General features: G+C 41.7%; 1 protein-coding gene across 2 annotated transcripts; it reads right to left on the bottom strand.

The window, feature by feature from the left end:
- Positions 1 to 268: 268 nt before the first annotated feature.
- Positions 269 to 20,761, bottom strand: HERPUD2 (HERPUD family member 2). Of its 2 annotated transcripts, XM_054726143.1 has the most exons (9): positions 20,452 to 20,760; positions 19,835 to 20,240; positions 11,344 to 11,421; positions 8,358 to 8,471; positions 5,267 to 5,421; positions 4,798 to 4,920; positions 2,414 to 2,737; positions 1,616 to 1,730; positions 269 to 1,112 (listed from the first exon to the last, which is right to left on the bottom strand). In XM_054726143.1, the coding sequence occupies exons 2-9, from the start codon at positions 19,979 to 19,981 to the stop codon at positions 951 to 953; spliced, it is 1,218 nt and encodes a 405-aa protein (XP_054582118.1). In that variant the 5' UTR covers positions 19,982 to 20,240; positions 20,452 to 20,760; the 3' UTR covers positions 269 to 950. The 2 variants fall into 2 exon arrangements, with proteins under 2 accessions (XP_054582118.1, XP_054582119.1); XM_054726144.1 differs by lacking the exon at positions 11,344 to 11,421 and having other exon boundaries at positions 20,452 to 20,761.
- Between the last annotated feature and the right edge of the window lie 3,060 nt (positions 20,762 to 23,821).

Raw genomic sequence — 23,821 nt, 5'->3', positions numbered from 1 at the left:
TTGTTCAATTTTAATTAGCTTCCCTGTAAGACACTTACTCCTTTCATCTGAAATACTAAATTGGCTCACACAGGGTTTGTTTGTTGTTGTTTTTTCAGAGCTACTGAGGTTTTGGCACCTGAGAACTAGATATCCATCTGGAATGAAACAGGCGAAAATGACTTTGAAGACTTCAGCAACCCTTCCCAACAACTACTTACATTTATATCAAGTTTTGCACCTACTGTGTACATTACTGAAGAGTTTAAACAAATATCCCCTAAGACAGTTTAACATAATTGACCTTTTATTTTAAAAAATTACAGGGAATGATTTCAGGCATATCTTATTTTATAAAAGTACTGCTTATATCAAACATTTATCACTATTAATTCCATTGAAGAGCTGCCTTTTTTTTAAGATACTAATTCCAATTGATGGGACACTTACCCTTAAAATAGAAAAGTTTCCATTATTTATTCAAATGTCAAAATTAAGATCATTGAGAAGTTTATTGCTTTATGGCTGGGCAAGATGCTACTAGCACATTTTAGGTAAATAATCTTTTTTAAAACTATGAGGTCATTCTGTTTAAAACTTTTAGGATAACTCAGAAAATAGGTAATATTTATTCAAATTATACACTGGGGCTGGGCTATTATATGTGAAGCAGCTCTTTAAAGAAATAAGATGCACATACAGGCCTGTCTGATTTAATACACATAATTGTAATTAATAAAACCTGGAAGACCAATGTTGTTGCACTATGTTGTTAGGATTTTTCTTTTTAAATCACACGTTAAGTAGTTCACTTGTGCTTAAACTATTCATATGCATGAGAAGCTTAAAGAAAAAAACACCTCTGTACATGATGATGAAAAGGAAGTAATAAATTTTTTTGAAATTGCACTGTTATTTAAGTCACGTTCCTAAAGCCAGACCTTCCTTTGCAGCTGGCAGAGTTTTCAGATTTAATTGGCGACCTGGGGAGGCCCCTCTGGTATTAGTGAAGTGAAGAAGCTGGTGATGAAGGCCCAAGCAGACGCCATGAGTCCAGGCCTGTGGAGTGCACTGCCGTCTTCGCCTGCCTCTTCTCCATGCTCATCTTCAAGCCCATCATCCATGAGACGCTCCTTCCAAACAAAACAAGAAATGTACTCCTAAGTGAGTAAGCAGCTAGCACCAAACAAAACAAGAAATGTACTCCTAAGTGAGTAAGCAGCTAGCACACACGCATGCCAAAAAAGGAGAGTTAAGTACTTCCCTACAGGAGTAAGGAACGTGAGATAGAAAACGGTACACAGCTGGTCATTAGAAATCTTTGTTAAATCCAAAACTGATAAATTCCTTGGTGTTTGAGTTCAAAGGGACAACTGCCAATTTAATACAATAAATTCTCACCATGTGCATAATTTTCTTTCTAGGCTATTTTAAGGAAGAAAAATATTAGTTCTTCCCACTTAATTCTAATATGACTAAGTTCTTCCAGATGAAACCACGCAGCTTATATGTTAACTTTTCTTCATGTGCTATTCCTCGAATACTTATGGAACACCCAAGACTATTTTATCATGTTGCCTCATACATCGCTGAGGACACATCCACACTGAGGGCATACAAAACCTCATTAGCATACCATTTCTTCAAGTTCTAGGTTGTCTGCATTCTGCCCAGGATTAACTTCAGCATTATTGTTGGGAGCCTGCTGCTGACCTCCTTCTTGCCTAAAAGGAAACCATCCAGCTTGGTGTCTGTTTGGTAAAATAAAGAAAAAGAAAGTAAGTCACAGCTGTTTTTATTTAAAAAACTATGAAACATTAGTGTCCTACAAGAGAAAAATGATTAGAACTATATTACATGAAAGGACCATATCGCCTACTTTAGGCTGAGAACTACCCCTCAAAGCAATGACAGCAAAACAGAAATAAATTTAAGGCAAAAAAGTCTATCATAAGCTTAATTGGCTCTATACTAGATATTAAGGGATGTCAGGAATCATAAAACCTTTTTGTTATTTTTTAAAATGAAATTCAACTAGATAATTTGCTTGCCTCTTATGGCAAGGCAAAGTTAGTCTACTTATGATGGAAAAAATCTGACCTGTACCTAAAGGACTTACTATTAGTAACTATAATTAAAAAGAACCTCCTTGCACAGGAATGAATCATATACTTCCACCAGTTCCAAATATTGTTAATAGCTAAATTAATAATTTTTATAAATGACAATAAAGGAAAAATTTGCTTCTAGACAATTCTGATAAATGTTCTCACTCAACATAACCTGGTCTGCTTCTGATGCCAGACCTACGAAACCCGACATTCGTATTTCCTCATCAGACATTCCCGACAGACGACCATATGCCAGACTCTGTGCTGAAGAGTTTGAGAAAGTCATCAAAAGGAACCACAGAAAGGCAGCGAACGTCACTCACAGATAAACCAGTAGCATGGCTCCCATGACCATGACAAAGCGACTAAAGGAGGAATAGAAGTACACAATGCTCAGCAGGATGGCGGCTCGTGAGAACGTATACATCCAGTCTAGCCAGTCTCGATTGAAGTCTTCTTCGTTTAGCACCGGACCGCCCTGGGCATTCATCTGAACATTCTCATTCATGGGTCGATTTTCTCGGGCCACTAAGTTAGGAGCTGGTGGGGGTTCTTCTCCAGGAAGTCGTGCCAAATTTAGAGGCTGTGAAGGCGCAGGCTGGGAGGGAGTGGCATCTGATGTGGCCTGAGCTGAAACTGCAGCTTGACTGGAAGAGTCACCAAAATAAATATTGAAAAGGGAAGAACTTGATCACACTAAATATTTTTTCAAAGCGTCCTGGATAAGCCATATGTATTTTTCATAAACCTGATATGGACTATCACTACCCCTGCCCCCCATTTTTTAGGTAAGCACAAATTTTAGTGGAAAGTGGGACCAAGATTGTGACGTAGCTCAGGGAAGGATGTTCTCAGCCTGGTTTGGGGGATGGAGGGGAGATAAGAACAGCCACGTGAATCACTCTTTTCTCCTTTGCACTAAATACTTTACAAGGTAACAACCAAATCTCTTTCCAATCTCTTCACTAATGACCCCTTTTGTCACTCTACATAGTACCCCACCACCTCCCCCCCCCGACCCAGGTTTTGAAGGACTGGTCTAAAAAACGCACATTAGTCATGATAAATGTGTCCAATGTCAGTGATAAATGATTTGTATTAGCATTTTAAGATATTAACCCTTCAACCCCAATCCTGACTTTTGGGAACTCTATCTGGGGACCACTGGTAGAGGTCCTTTGTTAACTTGTAAAGAATTGTGGTTCTAAAAGTTTGCTTATAATTTAATTGCTGGAAAATCAGAAAAATTTTCCTATAATATGCTCCCGGTAAAATAATATATATAGAATTTAAATTATCAAGCCTAGGGGGTAAGTTGTAGAAGATGGCCATGAATTGATAAATGCTGAAATTGGGTGATAAACACATAGTGTTCATTTTATGTTCTATCTTTTTATATGATCTTCTAGTATAATTTGATATCTCCAATTTTGTTCTTTCTCAAGATTGCTGAGACTATTCGGGGTCTTTTGTGGTTCCATGTAGATTTTTGGAATATTTGTTCTAATTCTAGAATAAATTGGTATGTTGATAGAAACTGCATTGAATCTTTAGATTGCTTTGGGTAGTATGGACATTTAAATGATGTTAACCTTTTGCACTTGGATGTCGAGTGTGACTCGACACGGTTAGCATTAGAATAAAGGAATCGAGAAAAAAGCAAGCTAGTGCAAAGGGTTAATTCTTCCTATCCATGAACATGATATACTAGAGGCCCAGTGCACGGATTCGTGCACTGGTGGGGGGCGTGGCCTATGAGGCGTGGCCTATGAAGATCAGCCTGCTGTGGGAGCGCCGCTTATCCTGGTCAGCCAAGTGGCACTCCCACTGTGGGAGCACACTGACTACCAGGGGACAGATCCTTGTTGAGCGTCTACCCCCTGGTTGTCAGTGCGTGTCACAGCACCTGGTCAACTAGTCATTCTGTCATTTGGTCACTGGGCTTTTGTATATATATAGATGCTTCCACTTGCTTGTATTTTCTTCAATTTCTTTCTTCAGTGTCTTGTAATTTTCTGAGTACAGGTCTTTTACATCCTTGGTATTTTATTCCTTTTTGAAGCAATTGTGAATGGGACTATTTCCTTAATTTCCCTTACTGATAGTTCACTATTGGTGTATAAAAATGCAACTGAGCGCTAGCTGGTTTGGCTCAATGGATAGGGTGTCAGCCTGCAGACTAAAGTGTCCCAGGTTCGATTACGGCCAAGGGCATATGCCTGGGTTGCGGGCTCAATCCCCAGTAGGGGGTATGCAGGAGGCAGCCAATCAATGATTCTCTCTCATCATTGATGTTTCTATCTCTCTCCCTTCTTCTCTAAAATCAATAAAATATATTTTAAAAAATAATAATAAAAATAAATAAATAAAAATGCAACTGATTTCTGGATATTTATTTTGTATCCTACTATTTTACTGAATTCTTTTATCAGTTCTAGTAGGACAAATCCAACTTGATCATTATTTTTAATGTATTGCTGGATTCGGTTTGCTAATATTTTCTTGAGGATTTTAGCATCTATGTTCATCAGGGATACAGCCAATTGATTTTTTTAATAAGTCCTGCAGAGATGTCTGTGAATTCCTTATAATAATTTTTACAAGTTAATGTAATACATCAGTAAATGTAATCCCAAATCAAGTTACTTAGATAAAAGCAGAAAATAAAGCAAATAACACAGTGAGTGAAGATTCTGAAATCACTTACTATTGCATATAATACTGATGAGCATACATCTGCTGCCACCACAGCACCTGCAGCGGGCTGAAGGCGGGGTACACTGGGAATCCGGCTGGAGCAGCTTGTCCGGGAAGCTGGTGGTCTACATTTCTGCCATAAAGAGATAAAGGAATGTCTTTGAATGCTCTGGAATTGAAAGCATTTCTCTAAATTTTCATTTCTGAACTACAAGTCATCCTACTGAATCAGAACCTGCATCTACACAAGATCCCCAGGTGATTAGCACAAACCTTAAAAACTACAAAATACAGCCCTAGATGATTCTGATACATGAGCAGCTTTCAACAGCACTGCTCTACTTCACCCTCTAATTCTCAAAATATGCACTTAGGTAATGGAATAACTTCAAATGCACTCTGATTACTGCAGAGGGCTACCATGAAAGTCAGGAGAAACAGATTTCGAAGAGGCCCACGGCTACTAGGAATTCACTCACCCTTGCATTACGTATGGGAACTGATGACTCTGTGCGGGGTCGGTCTGTGCTTGGGGAAGGGAACGCTGCCTCAGTCCTTCTGAGGAAGAACTGACAGCTAACGGCAAGGTTTCTTGACTGGATGATGGAGTTGTTGATCCTGACTGATCTGAACTCTACAAACAGAAATGTAACTATTTTTTCAGGAAGATGTAATTCATTACATTCATGAGGTTATAGACACAGTGCTAAAAATGTATTGATGAAATCCCCCTGCCAACAGTGAATTTTAGGAATTTACTCATTTGAATCTTGTGCCCAGCATAATAAGAAGATACTTTAATTCTGATGAGACTAAAGAGTTCAGAAAAATCAAAATTTCTTAATTACACAACAGTTCATTTATCAACTAGAAAAGGCTAAGTTAAGTAGTGATGTAACTGTATACAAAGAGCATACAAAATTGTGAGGATTAAATTACATGAAAAGTTCTTTTCATGATGCCTAAAACATAGAAAGTGCTCAATAATGGTACCAATTCCTGTGCCATTTCCTAAGTGCCAGGGACTGTATAACGTGCTGTTAGTAACACACAGTTTTAAAATTATGAGGAACGTGCTAGAAATCAGAAGATCTAGAATCTGGTGTTATCTCTGACGTTAGCAAGGAACATGACCTTAACATTTTACTTAGCCTCCGAGTCTCAGCTTCCCTACAAAAATAAGATTGAACTAGATTTTCAAGATTCCTTTCAGTTCTCAACTTCTGTTAAAGATACCAAAAATATTGTTTTTAAAAATATGAACAAGGTATCAATCAGGGTTTTAAAATTCTCATGCTCCAATGATGTCAGTAACTCACCAGACTCAACAGCCTTAAACAATGTAACGCCTGAAGACCGCCCAATTTGTTAGTATTTGAAAATAATTTATCATGTCCTATGTAAATGTGAAACACAATTATATTTTATATAAATTATAGCTCTTCCATTTAAAATACCTGGGTACAATATAATTTGAACATCCTTCCAGGTTTGCTAACACTGCCTTCCTATTGACAGGATGTCTTTTTAGCGTATGTTCCCGTCCTACGTCCTGCCATGTAAAAGGATCCAATAACACTGGTCTTTTGCAAAACTAACACAAGCTTTCTTTAAGATGTTATTCCACACAAAATAGATACCAAATATCTCACTAGGGACTCTGATTCTTAGGGACATCACTCGGAAAGGCTTCTTTTCTTGACAAGATTTCTCATTCCATGAACCATAAAAAGGTGGTTAATTAAAAGTTAAAAGGAGAAAGGCCTAGCCATTTGGCAGCCCCGCCTTATTTCTTTAGAACGCAGGATTTCTGACCTTATTAGGTAACTCTCTCATGATTAGATTTTTAAGACAATTTCAAATCCTACTGAAATTTCTTAGTCATAAAACATTAGGGGGAATTCAACTTAATTTTCCTTTGACACATTTCAGATTTTCATACTACACCTTGAAAACTGAACATATATATATAGTAATGACAGGAAATCATGGCTCAGGAACCACTGGACAAGTCAGAGGATTCTAAAACTAAACTAAACAAAACGACACCAACACAACGTGCCCAAAGACTACAATACAGAACTTCACGCCACTGCCGATGACTGTCCCTTCTGGAGCAAGGTGGGAAACAGATCCAGGCCCTTAGGTTTATTGGCAAAACATATTTCAGTTTAATATAAGCTAAATTCCCACAACTGGTACTAGAGAATACTTACCATTGAGGACATGTAATTAAATACAGCAACTGGAGGATCTAGAATCAGGGGTCCTCAAACTTTTTAAACAGGGGGCCAGTTCACTGTCCCTCAGACCGTTGGAGGGCCGGACTATAGTTTAAAAAAAACTATGAACAAATTCCTATGCACACTGCACATATCTTATTTTGAAGTAACAAAACAAAACAGCAAAAACACCCACATGTGGCCCGCGGGCTGTAGTTTGAAGACGCCTGATCTAGATCTTAAAGGAGCATTTAACTAGCATCTACTGGAAGATCTTTCATCTAGTTATCACCTCTGCCACTCAGCCCCTTCCTTACAGTTTCGGCTCAATTCTTGACAAGAAGGAAAGTATACTTAGCAGTATAAAAGTCTCTGCCCAGAAAGTTTAAAGCAAGCTACCACTCATCCAATCCTTTTCGCTCACCTTCAAAGCTTTTATGGGAAACCAAAAATAACTTAAGGTAAAAGGATTTGGGACAGGGTCTTTAGTACTTGTAGAGAATGCCTAAGTTGAAACGTTTAAGATAAATTTCCCAAACAATTTTAGGTAAATGAAAAACTAAGGTAGGAGAAATGAATACCCAAGTCTGAAAGAGCTGAGTAGGTTAAGTAATTTTTCCTCCTGCAGTTGGAATGTATGCCCAAATCTAGTCATTTTTTTAAAAAGTAAAATTCTTGCCCCAGACGGTGTGGCTCAGTTGGTGGGGCAAGAATTTTGAACCCTTTTGAATTCTACATTTTCTCCATCCTGTGCACCGAAAGGTTGCTGGTTCAATTCCCCGTCAGGGCACATGCCCAGGTTGCAGCTCGACCCCCAGTAGGGGGTGTGCAGGAGGCAACTGATCAATGTTTTGTTCTCACATAGATGTTTCTCTCTCTCTCTCTCTCTCTCTCTCTCTCTCTTCCCCTTCCTCTAAAAATCAAAAAATAAATATTAAAAAATTAAATAACATTCTTGACCAAGCAATCTACTTCAAGAGGATTAGCATATTTAAAACTGAAATAATTTAAACCACCTTAAATAAAATATACTATATTCAACACCTTATTTCTGAAATTTTCCTGGCCTTAGAGTTTATATTATGTAAGAGATCATAATTCTGTTTTCTTAGTATTTTAGTAGTTAAACTCCTGACTATTACATTACTGATCTGCATACAGGGGAACAGCCTTCAAGGGATAACACTGTATAATGGACTCCTAAAAACAAAGTTTAAATCCCTAACTCAAAACACCATCTCACAACCCACAAGCTCCAACTGATCTGTTTTTTATTTTTTTCTCTTAATTTTTAGAGGCAAAAGAAATATAATGAGAAATCATCATTTACTCCTCCCAAACGACTCACAGAACTGCTACTAGATGCCAACGCTTCGCGACCTTCCCGACGGCTGCTGGACTGTGGAGAGCTGGGAGGAGTCCGGGAAGTACACACTAGGTGGACCATGTGATACTCGTCTTGCTGAAAGTAAAGAAGGTCACACTGAAAGGGTCGCACTGGAAATGCACAGTCAAAATGTCAAGAGCAGCTAAGCTGAAATGCTTGACTCAAAACTTAAGTTCCTTTCTGGCATAGCCACTTATTAGTAAGAAATTGTTGTCATTTGAAGGTAAATTTACCATTTTAGAATTTGGAGCCCTTTTGAATTCTACATTTTCTCCATGCCTGGAAAATGGTCTAAAACTCAGCAATTGCTATATGAAAAAATGATTACTTTGTACACAAAGGAGTCTTGAAGCAAACAGTGCTGTAAAGCTGTGCCATGCAACCTATTATTTCAATATAAAAACATCTAGCACCTTAATATCGGAACGGCAATAGTTGCTGAAGCTTAGCCCTGCAAACTTTGAGAAGTAAAAATATTTCCATTACTTAGATTTTGCAGCTATAATAAAGAAACTCAAATAATTTCACCATAATCTCATTTGCCTTAATTTTAGCAAGGGGATGTATAGTTGTTTATTTAGTCAAAAACTGGTTTTATCTATAATACTTATATTTAAGTAAAAGCATACGTTTGAACTATATTCTATAAATATTCCATGTGTTTCCATAAACCTATAATTATGAAGAAAAAATTCTAAAAATAATTAGGAATGACATTTTAGCTTAGCGGTTACATGAGTATATTTATACTTAGTCATGAAGCAAGTAAATAAGATGGAGAAAGGAAAGAGAATAAAGAAGGGCAGAGAAGAACACAGGATAGCTCAGCAACTTATAAAAAGAAAAGAAAAAACGAAGTATGATAAAGGAAAGGGGCAGGAAGACAAGGAAGATGCCCAGTTGTGAGAAAGAGAAACAAAGTTACTGGAAACTAAGCATTTATCCACTGCCTACCATAAATCTAGAATTGTGCTTAATTCTGAGGGGAACACCAGAAAGGTAAGAGTCAGCCCCTCCCCCGAAGAGGCTCATGACACTGTTAAGAGATCAGACTAGCGCATTAGAGCACAGTTAGAGAACTATATAAAACAGTCTTTTTCACAGAACTGAGAAGCACAAACTACAAGCTCTAGGAGTTTAAAGAAAGAAGTTAATGGGGATTACTAGCAAAATGCTAAGAAGAGGAACTTCCAGAGATAGTCTGACATGAGATGTGCCTAGTACAGTAGACAGAAGGCACTCCTGATCTACAATGTCCCCTCAGAACACAGAATATTAAAAAGCATTCAAGTGAAAGATGTTTACCCTTAGGAACCTAGTTTCAAAGGTGATACTAATTGAATTAACTATAGCATTTGTTCACCTTTTGGGAATGTTCCTATAAAACATTTTATAACTAAGCAGGTAAAGCTAATGGCAGCATTTAATTGAAAAAAGAAGTGGTTCACCGACTAACAAAAAGAGTTCAAAGATCTATTCATAACGTAAACATGTTATTCAAAATGTTTTATATAAGGGGCCATCCGTCCTTCCACTGAAACATTTTTATTTTAAGTGTTCTGGTCAGAAACCATTTCTGGCACAAGAACCTTTTTAAAAAACATTCCAGTGCAAACTAGCTATCTTTGGGTTAAAATAATAAAATAAATCTCTACCTTAAAGAGTACACAGCAGCAATGTTTTTAAGCATAAAAACATAGAGAAAATGAACAGGTGAGGCACAGAGGATTTTTAGGCAGTGAAACTATTCTGTACAGGACTATAATGGTGAATACATGTCATTATACATTTGTCCAAACCCACAGAATGTACACCAAGAGGGAACCCTAATGTAAAACATAGGCTTTGGGTGATAATGATGTGTCAATAATGTAGGTTCATCAACTGTAACCAATGTTCCACTCTAATATGGAATGTTGTTAGTGGGGGAGCCTGTGCATGTGGAGGGGGGACGGGGGTAAAAGTGAAATCTCTGTACTTTCCACTCAATTTTGCTGTGAACCTAAAACTGTCTAAAAAAATAGTCCATTAAAAAGAGAGAGAGAAAAAACCTGCTGCAAATTCCACTATTTATGAGAGAGAAAGAAGTTATTAAACCACCTTGGCAAGCTGAAACTACCTAGTTAAAATGAAAATGACAGCAAGAATTCACACTGGCAGAGTGAGAATGTCAACTATCGAACAGGAGGAATACACTGGTATAAGATTTCTTAGTTTCCCTGGTGATCATAAACAAAAGGAGAGGATGCAGATTTCCTAAATTGGTCCCGAACAACATTAAGAGTTAAGTCAAAGACCTAAGGCAAAATATCAAAGCTATAAATTCACAAACAAAATGTAGCATCACAAATGCAGAGAGGTTATAAAAGTATAAATTCCACAAATAAACATGAGTTAAAAGTTGCCATTAAAAAAAAAAACCCACAGTATTCCAGCTGATTATCAAAAAGCTACACTGAAATATATTTTAGCTCTAAGCACCAGCCTTCAAGGTTGCTAACTGATGGACCAATTGGGTTTCCTTCTATTTCTTGCCCTGAAATTAAACTCCTAACCCAAGCAACTTGCATTAAAATGTCATCCAGTTTGGTCAAAGGGGAGACAGGCGAGGAGACGGTCCTCAGTGAAAACCCTGCACCACCCCTTGGACTCTCCACTCCTGCACTACTGGTAAGTTATAGAGTTTCCGGCACAAAATGCCAATCACCTGAACACGATATGTAATCCTAGTCAGCTATCAGATAGATATACAAAACTGCTACCTAAACTAACTGGGATCTATCATTGTTTTTTATTTTCTAGCTCATGTTTACATGTTATGCTACCCAAAGGGTTGATTTTAAGTATCTGAAAACTGAACTGGTTGGATATCGATAAAATTTCAGAACAAATCTCCTCTCACACTCTGATTGTGTCTGGTATCGAGTAGTGGTAGAAATCTGCTTACTTTTCTGAGAATGTCTTTCAGCTGCAGATGATCGGGAAGCAGTCTGCCCGAATACACCAATCTCTGATCCTTCGTCAACTAAGAAATGGGACAAAGAAAATAATGCAACTTTTTCTAATTACACAAAATAAAGGTTGGGAATAACATGCCTAAATATGGGTAAAGTAAACTCCCTTTAGGCACAAATAAGCAGAAAACTGACATATTTTAAGAATTTTATTTTTCCAAATTCCACTTAAGACATTAAGAGCTCAGCAAATGGTAGCATATTTATTGTAGATATAATAAAATATAGACAATTACCAAATTTCCTAATGACATTAACAAACAAAACATGCCATTAGCAAACTTACTTATATGCTTTATCCTACTATATACAACCTCAAAACAAGAATAACAGTATCAGATGAAGTTAAGCATGTCTTGTGGCTTTCTTCTGTCCTTACATGTATCCCACTAGAAATACATAGATGAAATACTATTTCAAAATGACTTGGTATAATTCCTCTTGCAGTTATGTCAACATCCTGACATTAAATTATAAAAGTATTATGTTGCCATTTAAGGATTACTTTTTTCTATTTAATTTTTTAAATTATATGGCAACAGAGTAAAAATTATAGAATGAGATGTGTTCAGAGAGGTTTAGTTTCTGTCCCTGTTCCCTCCCTAATTTTTTAAAGTATGCTTTTATTTACTTCAGAGAGAGGAAGGGAAAGGGGGAGAGAGATAGAAACATCAATTCTGAATTGCCCTTCCACTATTTCTTTTTAACAACACAACAAATCTGAATATAAGCAAGTATTTCCCTTCTTTTCTCACATAAAAGCTAGTACACTCTACCTAATATTTTGTGCCTTGTCCTCCCACTTAATATAACCTGGAGATTATGCCTCAGCAGTATTAGGATGTCTTCCCCATGCTTCTTGACAGTCCGTAATATTCCATTATATAGAAACTAGAGGCCCGGTACATGAAATTCGTGCACTCGGGGGGTGGGGGGGGGGGTCCTTCAGCCCGGCCTGCGCTCTCTCGCAGTCTGGGAGCCCCACGATTGATCGCCCTGCACAAGGAGGCCCTACCCACCGCTGCAGCTGGGTAGCCTGGGCCTCCCTCTTTGGGGCAATCGTGGGGCAATGGCGGGACCCCCCCCCCCCCGACCAACTGCATCGCACCCGCCTTGGCAGCAGCAGTCAGTGCTGGGTCGCCGCGGCACCCGCAACCCAGGAGGGACCGAGAGGTCAGCAGTTCAGCCAGCCCGCCAGTCCTCACCCACCCGAGCCTGCTGCGCGCTCAGCCTGGCGTTCGGTCGTCCGTTCAGTAGTTTTGGACGTTATGGACCCTGGCTCTTTATACATTAGGATGCTACCATTTACTAATGGATATGTGAGTAGTTCCAGGCTTGTGTTATTACTCACAGTGTCCTTCTTTCAGACTACTCTATTTATTTCTGTACTCCCTCAGAGTATCCTGCAACATGGAGATCCCTAGTGGTCTTCATAAGAGCAACTTGGTGGACAAACTTAGTTGGGATGAATATGAGAGAAAAGGAGAGGAGTGCAGTTAGAAACAGATTTTAAAAGTGCAAATCAACCCTGTCTCTCGGCTGGATTCCCACCACACTGGATTTAAAGCTAATTCCTTACCATCGCCACACAGTCCCAGCAGATCTGGTTTCTGTCTCTCTCCGACCTCCTCTGATGGTATTCTTTCCTCCTCACTCACTGGCCAAACTAGCATGCACTTAGCTCTCCAATATGCTAAGCTGCTTCCTGACTCAGACACCCTACCTGCATATTCTTTCCCAGCTCTTGCATGGCCATCTACATGACCAAGCTGACGGTGGTCCGAATAGGCAGAGAGAGAACTACACCACTCCAAATACACAGCTGCTTAACCAGCTGACCCCAAAACTCTGCCACCCACTAAACAGACACTCTAAAAAAACAAGGTGAGGAAAGCTCACCGGCTAGTAAAAAATGCAAAATTAATCCTAAACTGGGGAAAGATTTTTCTCTTTCTAAAAGAGTTACACATTATTATCTAAAGTGTCTGACTTTTCAACATTTAATCAGATACCAAAAACAGATAAAATACTATGCATCCCTAATGCATATTAAATATTCACAAGAGTCTGGTAGTTGAGTTTTACAAAGCCAGCAATACTTTATATTTCTAGAAGTCACCTAGTTGGTATCAAAAGTTTAAAGTTTTCATGTGAAGAACTAAATGAGCCTCTCATAATTATGCATGGCTTTAAAAAAGCATGTCCTTAGTATGTCCAACTTCAAAATAATCCAATAGCTCAGTAAAAGCAATCTACAACTTATATGTTAGTTCAAAGAACAATGACCCGAGTCCTCTGAAAGTAGGAACTGTTAACATTTCAGTACTTGCATACAGCTGTCACAAGTGCCAAATAGCTTTGAAGAGCTGGTTCCCAAGACATGCACAAAACATCATTTCTGTGGGAATGAGTTCTGCGAATCTGTACTGGAACACATCTCCCACTCCCACTAGATCAGCCCACCTAAAGCCCCAGGAAATTCACAAACACTATAAATGGAAGCACAGTTTACCCAAACTGTCTCCAAACCTTATCTCCTTGCAACAACTGTAAGCAACACCAGCACACAGAGCTTACAGAAGAATTTCCTCTAGAACTCCACAGGGACATTCCCTGCGTAGCTGTTTCCACTCACAGGCCATGCACAAACCAGGTATAGATACAACAGGACTGCCAGAGTGCATGCCTGCTGTGGTTCACACGAACAAGCAGGAATGGGAGAAGATAGGGCCAAGCAATGTGCTTTGAGGTCTTAAGAGAGTATATCCCTCTATCTTCCCCATCATTTACCAAAATCAGCAGAAGTAACCATACACTGAGTTGAGATGCATTAGAACAGTATTAAGGTTATGCAACCCATTCATCTGTAGCCGTTAAATGACAAGCCAGCTAAACACATAGACCTCTTTTAACAGTTCAATTTGCAAGCATACAACTGAGGTGGCCAAGTCCCTAAAACTCAAATTCTACTACATAGAATTCTATGAACTTGGGCAAAAAAAAAAAGCTAATAATAAAACCTAACATCATAAGGTATCTCTAAGGAATAAATGTGATAAAACAGATAAAGTGCGCCACAGAATGTCTGGTACACATAGTAACCACTTAGTAAATGGCAGTTAACATAGTTAGTTAACTATTATTTAGTTACACAACTATAATAGTTAAATAAAAGCATCTGAGACCATCAAATGCGTATTTATTGCCCTGACCGGTGTGGCTCGGTTGGTTGGGCATTGTCCCCTGCACCAAAACGTTGCAGTTCGAATCCAGGCAGGGTACATGCCCAGGTTTTGGGCTTGATCCCCAGTAGGGGCTTGCAGGAGGCAGCCAATCTCTGTTCCGCTCTCACACTGATGTTTCTTTCTTTCCCTTTCCCTCTCTCTAAAAATCAATTAAAAATATATTTTTAATAAAACCTTTAAAAAATTAGTATGCATTTATTATGTAAAGGAGAGAAACATAAACTGAAGTTCTGGAAAAATCCTATTTTAAAAAGCACTGATGCATGATTAAACAAACGTGTACTGTTATTTTCCCAAAAAGACATTAGGAAAAGGCTACAAAGGAATTACATAAAACCAATTTTAACCCACATTCATTCAAAACTTAACTTTTCATCAGCCTTCACATGCAATTTAATAAAGTTTTAAAAATATAAACTATATTGCCCTAGCTGGTTTTGCTCAATGGGTAGAGCATCTGCCTGCGGACTGAAGGGTCCCAGGTTTGATTCCGGCCAAGGGCACATGCCTGGGTTGCAGGCTTGATCCCCAGTGGGGGACGTGCAGGAGGCAGCCGATCAATGATTTTTTCTCATCATTGATGTTTCTATCTCTCTCTTCCTCTCCCTTCCTCTCTAAAATCAATAAAATATTTTTTAAAAATATGAACTATACTATGTGACATGAAACCCTCTTAAATGTATGTACTAAAATTTTATGGTAATTGTCTTATAAATTTTTTTTGACATGTATGGATTACAGCCCCTTTGAATCAGTTTGGAGGTGGTTAAGCAGATAATATTTTACATGACCTGCCTAAATAAGATAATGGGGAATTACAAAATTAAGAGACATAACCTCAAATTACACAAGCTATTTTCACTGATAATGAAAGTCAGATGTCCATCTCAATTATAGGCAATTTGGTTCTGAAATAGAACTTACATAGCTAGTTCTATTCCTGTTTTCTTTATTTCTAACAGAATCTCAGAGTGGAGGAACAATTTGAAAACCAGCACAAACCTCCCTAGCTGAGCAGGAGCTGGAAGGCCTGAGTAAAGAAATTGACTGCTTTGACAATAGAAGCACCAAGACACAGGAAACCTACCCCGTACTGAGGGACATGTTCGACAGGCATCTGACCTCAACACTGACCAATGGAAAGCCAGGCAGACAAGCTCCAGGAAGGTTTGCATTCAAAACTGAATTCACTGTGAGTCAGGTCCATCTCAGAAATTACGTATGTATGAGAAGAGTAAAAAGCCGAAATCGGTTTGGCTCAGTGGATAGAGCGTTGGCCTGCGGACTCAAGGGTCCCAGGTTCGATTCCGGTCAGGGGCACGTACATTGGTTGTGGGCACATCCCCAGTAGGAGGTGTGCAGGAGGCAGCTGATCGATGTTTCTCTCTCATCGATGTTTCTAGCTCTCTATCCCTCTCCCTTCCTCTCTGTAAAAAATCAATAAAATATATTTTTTTAAAAAAAGAGTAAAAAAATGAGAGCGGTAACGAGAAAGGTGCCTAATGGATTTAGAGATTCTTATTTTTCCAGTTTTCTCCAGCATATTGCATTCTACTGGATAACATGAAGTTCAACCATTCTGATACTTACACCTCTAAGAAAGTAAGTGTCAGCCACGTAAAAGTCTGAAACGACAAGTAAAAGGGGCCTTCTTCACAGCAGCTCCACCCCTTAGTAGCAAAGACCAACATTTCAGGATCTCAAAATCTAAAGTCCTGAAGCGATGACAAATGTCTGGTTAGAATATTATATACATATACTATCAACATGAATTGGTACACTTCCCAGTTCTAAACCAATAATCAATACCATTCAAAGTTAAGCAAAACTCCAGAGTTCAATTCCACATCTGAGGTTTTTAATAATGACGTTGTAAACTTTTGCATAAATATGGCGACTGCCTTACTTCCTACCAGGAAAGGAAAACACCTTCCCCTGTGTGGCCCATTATGGACCCATAACCTTTTGTACACAGTACTATCTCACCAAGTAATGAAGTGTATAAAGTACTCAGAAGCAGTGCAACAGGAGCTCTGAGAGAAGAGGCTTCTATAAAGCTCTCATCTGGTGTGCTTAAAACTGTTACCAACCCTAAGAAAAATGTCCCTGTGAACGAACCTCTTCTTAAAACAGCTACACATTCCCTTCCCCTGGACCCGAGTGGACTGTTCCTTCCTGTGCTCCTGCCACACTCAGTACATCCCTCTCTGTAACACCATTTCCATAGTATTAGTTCTTTTCTTTCAATCTCTCTATCCCCCCCCCCCCCCCCCCACCCACTGGACCTCAGCTTCATAAGAGCAAGGGACTCTTAACATCCCCTTCATGCTTGGCATACAGACATTCAAATGCCGTATCAATAAAATCCAAATTAAAGTAAATAAATGAAGCCCAAGAAAGTGTGCTTGGGTGGGGTAGTTTATCTATTGTGGGTTTATTGAATTTTAAATATCCATGTGGAGATTATCTATGATTATTAAGTCAAGTCAATATCTGTTATTAAAACTAGAATTTTAAGATTTTATACACTGTTGCTGAATCCCATTAATAGCATGTAGACACATGACCTATCTCTGTAGAGACCCTAAGAGGAACAACTTCAAGCATCCATTCTTACCCCTCCATCAGCTTCCACTCATTTTCCTATAGGCCACCGCCTACAGGGACCAAGGCCTTCCACCTACCCGGAAACCATCACACCCAGCAAAGAGCAGTGCTGACCAGAGCAGTCCACTTTCCTACCTCCTTCTGGGGGACAAGTGCTTCTACAAGGCACTGGAACCCCACTCTGCTTCCAAGTCCACCCATCCCTGCAGGCAGATGTGCACAGAACCAGGCACAAAAATGACCTCTGTTCAACACCAACACAGAATCAATGTGAAGTCATCACTGTGGGTGGTCCTAAGAACCTAAACTTCCTGTGTAATGTATTAAGTTGTCATGTAACATTGCTTATGTTGCAAAATGTTCTCTGTTCTAACAGCTTGACAAAGAAAACTTTAGGAAGTCCACTTCCTAGACCAGTGGTTCTCAACCTTTCTAATGCCACGACCTTTTAATACAGTTCCTCATGTTGTGGTGACCCCAATCATAAAATTATTTTCGTTGCTACTTCATTACTATAATTTTGCCACTGTTATGAATTGTAATGTAATTACAGTTATGAAGTAGCAACGAAAATAATTTTATGGTTGGGGGTCACCACAACATGAGGAACTGTATTAAAGGGTCGCGGCATTAGAAAGGTTGAGAACCACTGTCCTAGACTGAGGACTACCTATGGCTTTGGGGTATTATTAAACAGCTGGTCTGTTTAACCACGGTGAAACTTCAAATTCTCATGTGATAATGAAGTTAGACTGTAAGCCTGTCAAATCCAATCACCATACAAAGTTTTCAGTGAAGTTCTATGAAAATAAACACCTGCGACCTGCCCCAAGGCCCACCCACTCTCATTAACCTAGAAATAACCTTCAGATAATGCAATTCAGTTGGCGAAAACTTGCTGGAGGAGGATAAATGTCGGGTTTGTCACAAAATTAGGTAGTCAGGCAAATACTAGGTTGCACATTATGTGTACAGCCTGCAAGAGTCTCCGGTGTGTCCAGGCAGCAGGCAGATAAGGAGGGCGGGGTGTGAGAAGTTGGTAACTGCTCTGTCTCCAGCAGCTGGCCCACCCAGGGGAGCGCTGACAGCCTGCACAGATGCATGCTGGGAGGGGTGCAGGTAAGGCAGACCCACTTCACATTCCTCACTTAGTCTTTACAAGAGAAAGTTTTAGGAAAGTAAGAACTCTTGGTCTATCAGAGTGCAAACCAAGTTCCTTTTGACTTGGTTTAATCATATACTATAAAGCACTTCACTTAAGTACATACTTGAGAGTATGTACTGGGACATGTATTACTTAGGAACGGTATTCAGAGTATGTTATGAGCAGTACTATGGAAGTCTATGACTTTAAATTGACTGTTCTGAAAAGCTATTTTCCACTTCGAAATTGTGCAAAAACGAATCACATACAATAGGAAATCTTTTGTAAAGCATACGTTTTTAAAACAAATTGTTATCCCTTGTGTAAACTTTAACTTTCATACAAAGATTTGAATAAATGAGAGTTCCAGCTAGTTTGTTCCAAGTCCTTAACTTCCTCTGGGTTTTTATTTCCTGTACTAAAAATATTTGTATCACAAGGTGCTGACAAACACAGCTAATGCCAACTGAGAATTGTTTTTCTAAACCTCCCATTCTTGCAATAACCGCAGGATTTCTGTAATTATTTCAGAAATCTAAACTAACTAAACTTAATACTGTAACACCGAAACAGTCCTAATTCATCAACATCTGAATATAGATCACATGCCTTCTTTACTTATCAAGACTTCTTAATTACCAACCATGTCCTTTCAAACCTACCTTTGGGGATAGATGGAGCTGTAGTCTGTATTTTATTTATTATCTTTGCAATATCCAGATATGATTCAGAATGGAAAACACTGCCACTCTGATTTACAAGTGGCCATATGAAAGGAATAAAAAGATGCACCAAATGGTGGAGGGGGTGGAAGGATTGTTCTCTTCTAAATTAGTGAAATGTCTGTGTCCTGGTACAGGGGAAACATGAGGGAGGGAGGGGCAGAGGAATGTGAGTCTAAAACTCATACTTCTTTGCTTCTTAGAAGATATATACTAACCTTGAGCATGTAATTTTTACAGGGGTACATACTTATTTCCAAGAAAAAAACATTTGCTCTTCAACAATGGTGAGCAACTTTCTGGGCCAGTGTTGAAAATAAAGAGGAATTTTTAGTCTAATAAGCAATAGCAGCTTTAATATGAATTGTAGTGCTTCTTTATCTTTTTTTTTTTTTTAAAGAATGCAATCTGTCATCCCATCTTAGGTTGATGACTTTTAGTCCAAGGAAAATGGTCTTTTTTTATGCCTGCCTGCAATCCGTATGTCCCTTGATATTTCTGTCAACTCTTACTAATTAACTGAACCTCCTAAGGAAGATATTAATGATGGCTCGGACACTCAAGAGACGCACACACCTTCGGAACGCCGAAGACTTCCCAGTCTACCAGCCTGACTCCAGGGGGTTGGGGGGGAGCAAGGAGAAGGTGAGCCCCGGGCAGGAGAGGCGGCGGCCCGGGCCGCGGCGCCCAGCTGTCAGACACTTACTGGTTTGCTAGGGTACACGTTAGAGAGATGCGTTTTTAGCTTCCCCACGGTCCAGTTCAAGAAGCAGCTAATGGTCTGGTCACTGTATTTCTGATTCGGTGCTTTAATGATGAGGGTCACGGGCATCTCCATCCCACTCTGCTCCATGGTGCCCCCAACGCCGAAGAGTCCAGAGGAGCAGCCGTTCAGAGCGCAAAGGAGCCGGCGCGGCCGGGATGGGGGCGGAAGCTAGTGGGTCTTAATATTCCGTGTCCAAGTCAGTCACAAGTGCACCGGGCGATACAAAGGCCATTGCCGGGACCGAGGAGGACGGGCGGTGGCGGCGGCGGCGGGGTCTGGGGGCCCGGCCGCGGGTGCAGCGTTCCCCGCCAGGTCCGGGCTCCGCTAGGCTCCGCCGGACTCGGGACTGCGGAGGGGGCGGGGGGAGAGAGGAAGAAAGCTGTGAGGAGGGAGGGAGGAGGGAGGGAGGAGGGAGGGGTGGGGGCGCCACGGCCCGAGTCGCCGCCCCGGCCCCGCCGCGACCCCAGAGCTGAAACGCAACAAGGCCCCTACGCGACGGCCCCGCCTCGCGGGCTGGAGAGAGGCCGGGCTCAGGGCGGCCGGCCGGGCAGAGATACCTGAGAGACGGTCGCGGGGCCCGCCACCGCCGCCCTCCGCGCCCGGGCAGGGCCGCCGGCCGCACAGTCGGGCCGGGCGTCCTCCGCCGCGGCCGCTCCCTTCCTGCTGCTCTGCGCGGCCGCGGCCAGCGGGTCTCGCGAGGCGGCGCGGGCGCGGCGGGAGGAGGTGGCCGAAGGGCGCGGCCGGGGTCCGCGGCTCCGCGGGACAGGGCGGGAGCGGGGAGCGGAGAGCGAGCTGGGCGGCCGGCGAGGGCCAGGCGCGGCCGGGCGGCGGCAGGTGGCAGGAGGGCGGGGACTGGAGCCAAGGCGCCGCCGCCCGCGCACCCGTTTTGTTGTTGTTGGGAGCCAGGTTCGGGCCCTTTAAGCCGGAAGCCGCAGGCCGGAAGTGCGTCACGCGCGGCTCTCCCGACGCCCCGCCCGCCGGACCCGCCGACCACCCGCGCCGGGTTCCCCCAGGACAGCCCGGGCGCGGTTCCTGGCCACCCCTGCGCCGCCGGGGCGCGTGGAGCCCGCCGGGCCTCACCAGGCCTTGGGTCCCGAGCCCCGGCCCCACGCGGGCCGCACCACTAGCTTAGCGGGCGTTAGCGTGTCCCGTGTGGACCACACCCCGAAGATTTGGGACGGGTTCCTCCGTCCTCAGCGTTGTCTCTGGAAAAGTCTGATGTTAAATCAGACTTTTGCTCAAAATGTCTAGCGTCGACTGTCTGCAAAGCAGGGTTCCCGCAGCCCTGGCGGAGAGACCGTGGGGTACCATTGCATAAGGCGCAGAGGCTTTCAGATGACCCTGAAGTCCACCTCCAAGTGGGACTCTGGTTAACCTTTCTGAGCCTCAGTTTACTTCCGAATGGAGCCTGTGATGCCCACCTGACTGCGTGCTGATGAGTCCATCCATGAGCGATGTATGGAAACCATCTGTACAGTTCTAGCGAGTGGCAGTCTCCCAAACACATGTTCATTTCCATGTCTTTCCTCTTGGTCTTCACAGCAGTTGACAAGTGTGTCCTGAGCACCTACTGTGTGTTCAGCACAGTGTTATCTTTCTGTTTTACGGCTTAAACATGGGGACGCAAAGGTTAAGTGCAGTGCCCAAAGCTGACTTACTCTCCATTTTCTGCACGAGTTTGGGAGTCAGTACAGTAAGTTAGTTAGATGCGCATTTTCACAGCTTCAGGATTCCCTTCAAGGAGGATGCATGCAGCTGCTATAGGGGACTCTGGGGAGCTGGTCTCTTTTTCCTCTCAGTTTCTGGGGGGTTAGTGAAGGTTATCTACCGCTGTGTTAGTGACCAAGGGCAAGCTCTCCCTCTCAGCAGCTCATGCGGCAGCATGGATCCCTCACCCCTCTCTTCCTTTACCTGGTTCTCTGTGGTAGGACACCTACCCTATCACCCATACCCTTTCAATGCTCCCCTGAAATAAGAGGAAGTCCTTTCTTTCTTGTCATGGGATAAGGACAGCTTGCTGAGGTTTTCTGTAGTAGAAGTCTTCTGGTCTTGTTCTGACTAGTATCTAGTCATCTAATGGAACGTTGTTTTCCTAGCTGAAAAGTACTGTTTTAGACTCCCATGTATTAAGGGCAGCCATTTAACACAATTTGGCCAATAAGATGAAAGTTGAAGCTGCTGCTGGGGCTTCTGGGAAGGATGGACAAGTGCAGATGGGGCTCATCCTTGCCCTACACCCGTCTCTCTCTTCCTGGAGGAGTGGAGGTGCAGCAGCCATAGTTTAGCCACAAAGCAACAAACAGCAGAACAATTAAAAGACGCCGGATCCTTTATGGCACCATCGTGCCACCAAATAAGCCCCAAACTGTCACCTTTATGGCTTCCCTGTTGTGTGTGTGTGTGTGTGTGTGTGTGTGTCTAATTCCTATTTAAGCCAGGAAGTCTCCACAACCACCCAAACCTGCAGATCTTGTCACTTATGCTTGTGACTCAGACTTCCAAGAATCCTTTAGAGCAGGCGTCCTCAAACTACGGCCCGCCGGCCACATGCGGGTGTTTTGGCCGTTTTGTTTTTTTACTTCAAAATAAGATAGGTGCAGTGTGCATAGGAATTTGTTCATAGTTTTTTTTTAAACTATAGTCCGGCCCTCCAACCGTCTGAGGGACAGTGAACTGGCCCCCTGTTTAAAAAGTTTGAGGACCCCTGCTTTAGAGTAATGGGCCCTCTCACTTGGCACTGTGAAATATACATTATTAATGAGAATATACATGAATAAAAATATTAAAACAGAATGTACACTTCACTATGATAAGCACTATATATATATATATTTTTTTGCTGTTAATTCTCACCAGAGGATATTTTCCCATTGTTTTTAGGTAGAGAGAAACATTGATGTGAAGAGACACATCAATTGATTGCCTCCCGCACACAGGTACGTGTACTTGACTGGGAATTGAACCCAAGACCCTTCGATGCACGGGCCAATGCTCTAGCCAGGGCTGCTGAGCACTATTTAAAGCAGAGCCCATCAGGGTCTGGGAGTGGCCAAGCGTTCCTGGGTACGGGTGAAGCCATGTGTCCCTGGGTCCGGGTGAGGCCTCGTGCGCCCCTGGATCCATCCGGGTGAGGCCAAGCGTCCCAGGTCCGGGTGAGACCACGCGCCCCTGGGTATGGGTGAGGCCTCGTGCCCCTTAGTCCAGGTGACGCCGTGCCCCTGGGTCTGGCCGAGACCAAACCAGAGGGAGTCTGACCTCCATTACCACCATTTGTCCACCATCCAGAGTGAGGGGTCAGTGCTGACATGTACACCTAAGGAACTACTGGACAGCGAAATTGGGTCTCAAAAGAACTGTTGGTCCAGGGTGAAGCTCGCTACAGAGTGATTCATTTGGCTGTCAGCATAAATATGATTGCTCGTCTCACATTCAGTTCTGATTAGTATATATCTAGTGACATTTGATCTCGATCATCTAGAGGAAATGAGGAACAACCTAGACTGAGGAACAAGAACAGAACCAGAGCAAGGAGGCATCGATCGGACTATCTGGCCTCAGAGGGAGGAGAGGGGAGGGTAGGGGGAGGGTGGGGGGAAGGGGAGAGTTCAACCAAAGGACCTCTATGCATGCATATAAGCCTATCCAACGGTTAAGTTCAACAGGGGATTGGGGCATGCGTGGGGAGAGGGGTGGGATGGCAATGGGGGGATGAGGAAAAATATTTTAAAGTGTAATGAACATTCAAGAGATTGAAATATATGGATATAAAAATGATATATATAGGGTCTGAAAATGATTTTTTTTTTACTTTATAGCCATCTGAATTAAGTACCTAAAAATGCTTTTGATGCAGTTGAACTTGGTCACAATAAAAACTGTACGTAAATATCCCATTTTTGTTAAATTATGTGTATATGTATAGAACCA

The sequence above is a fragment of the Eptesicus fuscus genome, chromosome 14 (genome assembly GCF_027574615.1).
Source record: "Eptesicus fuscus isolate TK198812 chromosome 14, DD_ASM_mEF_20220401, whole genome shotgun sequence".
NCBI classification, from domain to species: Eukaryota; Metazoa; Chordata; class Mammalia; order Chiroptera; family Vespertilionidae; genus Eptesicus; species Eptesicus fuscus.
The sequence above is the reverse complement of the archived record's forward strand: the minus strand, read 5'-3'. Positions and strand labels throughout refer to the sequence as shown.

Bases quoted from the DNA above. Each gene is read 5' to 3' on its own strand.
- HERPUD2 (XM_054726143.1), bottom strand. From the start codon at position 19,981: ATGGAGCAGAGTGGGATGGAGATGCCCGTGACCCTCATCATTAAAGCA. The intron at 11,422-19,834 runs GTAAGTGTCTGA...CCCATTTCTTAG, and splicing joins ACGTGTACCCTAGCAAACCA to TTGACGAAGGATCAGAGATT. The intron at 2,738-4,797 runs GTAAGTGATTTC...TGACTCTTCCAG, and splicing joins CATCAGTATTATATGCAATA to TCAAGCTGCAGTTTCAGCTC.